Source organism: Trichechus manatus, unplaced genomic scaffold (assembly GCF_000243295.1).
Source record: "Trichechus manatus latirostris isolate Lorelei unplaced genomic scaffold, TriManLat1.0 scaffold00116, whole genome shotgun sequence".
In the NCBI taxonomy this organism is placed as follows: domain Eukaryota; kingdom Metazoa; phylum Chordata; class Mammalia; order Sirenia; family Trichechidae; genus Trichechus; species Trichechus manatus.
This window is the reverse complement of record NW_004444052.1, coordinates 1,920,918-1,928,401: the sequence shown is the minus strand read 5'-3', so window position 1 is coordinate 1,928,401 and position 7,484 is coordinate 1,920,918. Positions and strand designations below refer to the sequence as shown.

Genomic DNA, 7,484 nt, shown 5'->3' with positions numbered 1-7,484 from the left:
GGAGTGACTGGCCAGGGCCTCCTGGCCTGCGAGAGCCGGGGCTGGGAGTGACTGGCCTGTGCATGTTTAGAGAGGCCAGGCCACAGAGTCGCAGGCACAGCGTGCACCTACACAGCCACTCTTCAGGCTGATCCCTGCTCTTGGCAAAACCTCCCACAGGTGGTATCCGTATAAAGGGGACAAAGGGCCTGGGTCGAGGGTTAGAGGAGCTGTTTGGCTGTGACCTCAGACAGTCCATGGACGAGGCTGTGAGAAAGAACACCTCTGCTAACATGCCCTGTGGATAATTTGGCCCAAATGGGCAGGGCGGAGAGATGGTTCCTTTTAACTGAAATACTTGTCCTGGAGGACATTTCAAATCCCCACTCTAGCCCTCTAGCACGTTCCCAGCTAGGCATTTCTGTAAGGCATTTTGACTTGTCCAGAACACTGCTGGAGTCCTAGGTGGTGTAAATGGGAAAGGTGATCAGCTGATAACTGAAAGGTTGGTGATTTGAGTCCACCCAGAGGAACCTCTGGAGAAAGTCCTGATAATCTACTTCTAAAAAATCAGGAATTGAAAACCCTACAGAGCACAGCTCTACTCTGACACGCATGAGGTCACCATGAGCTGGAATCAACTTGACAACAACTGGTTTTGTAAACACTGTTGGGCAATGTCAGGTTACCTGCCACATCAGAAAAAGCGGGAGGTAGAAATACTAGGTAAATCTCCCAACCGAGAACTTGCTGGAACACGTTACACAGAATGTGCCTTCATCTCAGGGGAGCATCCCCGGATGAACACCCAGTGACCAGCACTGGCTCACAGATAGGAGCATTTGAGGTCTTCATTCCGAAGCACGGACTCTGAGAATGCCTCTTGCTTAATGGGGCGTCCAAGTTAGCAGAAGCTCAGGAGAGGATGCGGGGCAGGTCTTGTGGGCCATGCCCACACCTGGAGACTCCCTGCTGCCAGCAGGTGCTGCAGGCTTGGGTTCTTCCTGGGCACTGGCACCTCCTTCTCTGACTGAATCCGTGTGCTGATGCTCACCTGCCCACCAAGCATTATAAAATCTAACCTGGAGGGCATTGTACTCGGCAGGACACGGTGAGACACCCCTAATGGGGACCTCAGTAACACCCACCGCAAAGGAGGCCTGCCCTGACCACTTATCTTTGAGAATGAGACTCAAATATAAATAAATATATCAAGACCTATTAATGTAATGACTGAATTTAACAAAACATATAACAAAAAGTAGGAGGAAAGGATAGATCAAATCCACTCAACAAGGCAGTGATAAAAGTCCAGAAGAAAGGAAAAGGAAATACATGCAGAAGTCAGATTTTCTTTTTTATAAAGAGAGACACAGATTCTTTTTGGGGAATGTACTAAAAATTTATAAAGATCTCAAACACACACTCCTTAGAATGGCTCTTATTGACTCATGCATGCCTTTAGGAAAGCATCGTCCGGGGCCAGGCCACCTGCCACGTAGGAGACGGTTGGGTAGGATAATGAGGAAACCACGAAACATGGAGAAACCCACCACAGCAACCCTTGGGCTTGAGAACACAACGTGAGGGATAAAGGGAGGCCCAGATGCCCGCTGGCCCCTCTGCAGAGGCGGGTGAGCACCACTGCACTGCGCACCCTGCTGGCCGGCGGAGAGTTCCACGTCCAAGCCCCGCTGTATTGGCAGGAGCTGGAATCTCCGGGTACCCTATAAGTCTCTTCGGAGTGAAACCCTGGCTGGCGTAATACTCCCACTGGATAGATTCCTTCCCCCCTTTTTGTCAGCTTGGTGTGCTTTGAGTTGCTGTTTGAAGTTTTCTTGAGGGATTTTTTTTTTTTTTTTTCGCAGATGAGCCAAGAATACTGCAAAGATAGTTTAAGGCATAAAAGAGCCAAACCCAGCGGTGAGTGGAGAGTTTAAAGCGTAGAGGTTCCAGTTAGAACCGGGGGTGTGGAGCAGGGAAAACGGCCCCTCCAAAAGCAGGGCTGGAGGAAGGACGTCCCAGGGTATGCTGCTGGCTGGAAAGTTTGAAAGACGTAGAGCTGGTGCATTCGGAAGGTTAGAGATCAGCTCTCTCTTGTTAAGGAGACACACACAAAGCAAGGAGAGCGTTAGTGGAAGTCGCCTGCGTCCGCTGTGTGTCCGTGAGCGTCCGCCCGGCCCGCGGCTCACGCGCACACACGCACATACACAAAGCTACACAGGTTTCTACGTGATCAGTGCACAGGAGACCGGAGAGTTGATTATTGCAGCGCAGCAGCAAGGCCAGGAGTTAGTAGAGGACGGATGGCGACGCGGGACAGGCGGGTGGGGGGGCCGGGCTCCGCGGAGGGCTTACCCCGTTGCTCTGGGTGGACTGCACGGACTGCTCGCTCGCTGACGAGCACGTGCTCATGCGGTCCGTGTCCTTGCTGGGGGCTGCGTGGCGCTGCGCCTGCCGCTGCAGGGAGTCGCTGTCCCCCGAAAAGGTGAAGGAGCCTGGACGGCTGGCGGGGGAGGCGGGGATGGCGCTCCAGAAAGAGGCCCCCTTCTGCAGAGGGCTGCTGGGGGGGAAAGGCTCCTTGCCGAAGGGCGAGGGGAACGTGGTGGAGAGCGGAGAGTTCAGGGGAGAGATGGCCCCAGGCCGGGGCTTTGCCAAGGGCAGGCCGCCCAGGCTGCCCCTAGGGCGGCCGTCCTCCGCGGGCCCCCGCGCCTCCTTGGCGTTCCCGTTGGTGGACTTTCTGGGGCTCTCCATCACCTTCATCTTGGGAATCGGCTCGGCTTCTCTCTCGGGACCCTCACATTCTCCGCCAGGAGGGGGCCTGCTCGGCTGGCTGGGGGGGGCCTCCGGGGCGAGGCCGCTGCTGGGAGGAGGCAGGGAGGGGCCGTGAGCGGACGTACCTGACATCTTGTCTGCCTCCGCCTGGCTCGAGGCGGCAGAGGAGACTAGCACTGGGGAGTGGTGTCGGACGGGCTGGGGGATCCTGGAGGGTCTGCTCCTGCTCGAGCTGGGCATCCCGCTGCAGCTGCTGGGGCCGCCGCTGTGGTTGCTGCTGCTGCTGCTGGGGCCCCCACTGCCTCCGCCCCCGCCGCCGCTGCTGCCCCCGCCGCCCCCGCTGTGGTTCCTCTGGTACTCGATGGGTGATGTCAAGGCTGTAAGACAGCAAGACACAGCAGGAAAGGTTCAGCCAGGGCACCAAGGAAATACCACCTCAGGCAAAGAAAGGAGCGGTGGTGGCGCAGTGGTTAAGAGCGCAGCTGCTAACCAAAAGGTCGGCAGTTTGAATCCACCAGCCGCTCCTTCGCGATGAGTCAGAATCGACTCAACTGGCAACGGGTTTTGTTGTTTTTTGGACAAAGGAAAAGGGACCATCATACAATCAAAAGGACGTGTGGACGGGAACGTCCCACAATGAAGTCACAGGGCAGTTAACGCAGCCTCATGTCATCACCGTCTACAAACACATGCAGCATAGAGGCAGCAGAGGCCACCATCCGTTAACAGAGGGAACAGGCAGGTCTTCAGTGCTACTCTCCTCTGCATTACAAGCTGATATTACATGGTCCATGGAGCTACGTGTGTGTGGGTGAGGGGCAGGAGACAGCCAACGTGATGGAGGTTCAGAGTGAATGAGGATGAGGGTTCTGAGACTCTGGTTCCCCAATTGCAGGCGGGCAGACCCTTCTGCGTCCCTCTAAACGGAAACGAGCCGTGTGGCCGGAGCACCACAGCAGGGTCAGTGTTCACAGGATGACACTGCCCTGCAGGGACCGCGGTGCTGCCAAGGCAGGCCCCACGAGGACCTTGCCAGCACCAGCTGGCCCCCACGTGGTGTGAGAGGCTGACCCAGCCTCTGCAATGTCGTCTTTAAACTAGAAGTGGCTTTGGCAAAGAAGAAACTGGTTTTACAGACCACCTCTGCTTGACGGAACAAAGGTGACAAAGGAAGTTAAAGACAAGGACCCTTGTTGGTCATGAAGCTCTCAAATTAGTGATTTAGTTTTGCTACATAATCATCTGGAGGAAATAAATAGGAAAGATACCAAGGGAAATATATGGCAAATACTAAAACCAATTCATAAAGTGTTAACTCCTTTGAGAAATAGTCAGGTGTACCAACTCCTGCCAGGAGGCACTGACACACCTCACAGAGGTCTGACTCTCAGGGAAGGAGCAGGAGAAAGAAGGGAGCTAACGTGCCCGAGCTCCCCGGCAGCACTGAGTCCAATCCTGTGGCGTATGTGTTACTACTATGACTTAGACTGGGCAGGTGTCCAGTAAACTTTAATGTCAAGGCCTAATCATGCTTGCAATTTTGGTGGCAGTTTATTCTTTTTTTTTTTTTATTAAAGAAAATGATAAAGTTTAAATACTTCCCAACAGTTATAAAGTTAGTTAAATGCTTGGTAAGGAGACTGGGTAGTGGAAATGATTTGCGATTGCTCCTAACTGAAAGGTTGGTGGTTTGAATCCACCCAGCAGCTCCGTGGAAGAGGCCTGGCAATCTGCTTCCATAAAGATTACAGCCAAGAAAACCCTATGGAGGAGTTCTACTCTGTAACACATGGGGTCGTCATCAGTTGGGGGCTGAATTGACAGCAGCTAGTAACAACAGCAGCAGCAGCAACTATATACGCTTGGTATTTAACGCCACCACTTAAGAACAGAACATCTAAAGAATCCTGCATTCAGTACGTCCACGGGAGCTAAAGCTTCCTCTATATGCGAAGGAACATTCTACCCCCTACCCTCCCAAATGCGTCACATTTGAAGTGCACATGTAAGAAATGATCAATCTGGAGTGAACACCTAGGCAGCTGATTACCACTTAGCCAAAAATATCATGTGGCTTTCTTTTTTTTTGCTGAGTACCTGTGTACCTGTTCTTGAACATTCTGCAAGATGTGGAAGTGGTTTTATTGTGACAAAGAACATTAAAACATCCTACTGGGCTGGGGCACAGAAACAGAATAAGGGAAAGAAATGATTAAATGAATACTTAGATTCTGACTGAATTCCCAAAGCTTGTCAATGATCACCAAGTTAAAACCAGAGTCAATGTCAGCCTCGGAAGTAAACAAGCAAGTAATTTTAGGTTGCAGATACCAGGAGTCGAAGCACTTACCTGCAGCGTAAGGTCAGTATGGCCACTCTCTTTGCTGGTAAGACTTTTCCCCCAAGTTGTTTTGCAAGTCCTCTATAATCACGTGTGTGGCAGAAGCCAGGAAGAATAGAACCCTGTCTTATCTTTTCCCGGGGGAGGGAGGCGTGGACTTGCAATGCAATCCAACGGAAATTCTAAAGTGCCCTTGGCGAATGTCTCCAAGACGTTTGGCCAATTCCATTTCCTGACCTGTATTCTCAAAGTGCGCTAGGGATCGAAAGCTCTAGACCGAGTGGGACAGAACGGGGCAGTGTCGTGGGAAGGGGCCCTCGCCCGAGAGTCAGACGGCCTGTTCTAAATCCTGACTCTGTCACGAACCACTTGTGTGACTTTGGGCAAATGATGAATCACTCTGGGCCTCAGCTTCCTCATCTGTAAAATGGGAACAATAATAGTATTGGCCACATAGGGTTGTTATGAAGATTAAATGTGGTGATGTATGTACAGCACTTAGAACGGTGCCTCATATACTCTGCGTGCTAAAGAAGTTCTGTATTTATTACTGGTATGTAACTGGAGGGAGAAGAGTAACAGGGATGCATACATTAGGGAAAAAACATGCATATACAGGAACAGAACACATTACCATTTAAAAAATTGCGCTGGTTTTCTAAAATTTGGTTGATTTCATGGATCCATGTTTGCCGGACACTTGGACTGGATGAATGCAAAATAAAGGTCTCCACCACGTCACCCGTCCTCGATGTCAGTGCAAACTTACAGGGATCATTTTCCACATTTTCCTCCAGGCAAAGGCAACTCACCTGAAAAACATTACAAAACCTTGGTTGCCACCGGTCAAGTGCAAATAAAAGTCTGCCCACTGTCGAACTTGAACGACCACTTTTTGGTTGAACTACCATTTTTACTGCCTCAGATACAGGTATCTTGAAGCTTTTCAATGCTGTTGCAAATGATTAAGTGCTCGGCTACTAACAAAAAGGTTGGTGGTTCAAATCCACCCCGAGGTGCCATGGAAGAAAGGCCTGGCAATCTACTTCTGAAAGAGCACAGCCACTGAAAACCCTATGGAGCACAGTTCTACTCTGAAATACATGGGGTCACCATGAGTTGGAATCAACTCAAGGGCAATTTTTTTTTTTAAAAATGGGGATTATCAGTAGTTTAACTAGTAGCTTGTACAATTAACCAGAAATGTGGACCAGATTACCTGTTTTCAAGTGCCTGCCGGGTGTCCCAGTCTTTATCCCTTACTTCCCTTCCCCAGGAGTAAAATGATCCCATTTCAAAATTCTTAAATATGAGCCTAATGTGTATTATAAAGCTATATATGATTTCACAAGCAGAATATGTAATTTGACAGATGAAGTAGAATATGTAAAATGATGTATAGAAGAGAATGTCTATGGCAGAGGAGTGACTTTCTGTCCAGAGAATTGTGCACTGAACTGGGTGGACGTTCCGGTGACAGGCATGTCATGAGGAACCCGCAGAGACCACATGGCCACAGAGTGAGGAGACTCGAACGGCCAGGGCGGGGATGGGGGATGAGAAGCGTAAGGGCAGAAGGGCAGGGGGTGGTGTGAGGTAAGAGAGCCCCCTGCCCTGGGTGCAGGGTCTCTGATCCTCCCCAGGTACTGCTGGGCCCAAGAGCCTCCCCAGCCTGGAGGCTGAGCCATGGACAGACCCACCCGGGTTTAGACATGGGGGGCTGGAGGGCCCACAGGAGCCACGTGAGGAGCCAGGTGGAAGAGGAGACAGCATCTGTCTGTGCTCTGTGAGGTCTCCAGGACTCAGCCTGTGGAGTCCCCTGTACCCGAGGCCCCCATAGCTGCAGAAGCAGGGAAGCTGAAGCCGGGAAGAAGCGTGCCTCTCCCAGGGACTGTCTCCTGGGCTCAGGCCTCCTTCTCTGTTACTATCTCCCCACCCTTGGTTTGTCTCCTTGACAGGAATTAGGGCCACTTGCAATTCTTGGTCACCATCAGCTGGAATTGACTCAACAGCAAGATAGGTCCCTGGGTGGTGCAAACGGTTTGGGCTTGGCTACTAACTGAAAGCTTGGCAGTTTGAATCTACCCAGTGGTGCTATAGAAGAAAGGCCTGGTGATCTGCTTCAGTAAGATTACAGCCACTGAAAACCCTACGGAGCACAGCTCTACTCTGACACACATGGGGACGTGAGGAGTCGGAGTTGACTCAATGGCAACAGGATTTTTTTGGGCTTATTTACTTGTCTTTCTCCTCCTTCATAGAGCAAGCACCACCAAGGCAGAGACTGCACCGTCTGGCCACCCCTGAGCCCAGCGCTGATAACACAAGAAATCCTTGCTGGACGAATGAGAGATGACGACACCAAGTTAGTTATCTTTCCTGGTCGCAC

At 51.3% G+C, this 7,484-nt stretch overlaps 1 protein-coding gene across 1 annotated transcript in view; it reads right to left on the bottom strand.

Moving 5' to 3' along the window:
* TRIO (trio Rho guanine nucleotide exchange factor) overlaps nucleotides 1-7,484 on the bottom strand; it is a 285,006-nt gene that overhangs the window by 19,424 nt on the left and 258,098 nt on the right. The window contains exons 45-46 of the mRNA XM_023738420.1: nucleotides 5,730-5,907; nucleotides 2,338-3,131 (exon numbers count right to left, since the gene is read on the bottom strand). Of these exons, the coding sequence (XP_023594188.1) occupies nucleotides 2,338-3,131; nucleotides 5,730-5,907 (972 nt within the window). The remainder of the gene's footprint in view (nucleotides 1-2,337; nucleotides 3,132-5,729; nucleotides 5,908-7,484) is intronic.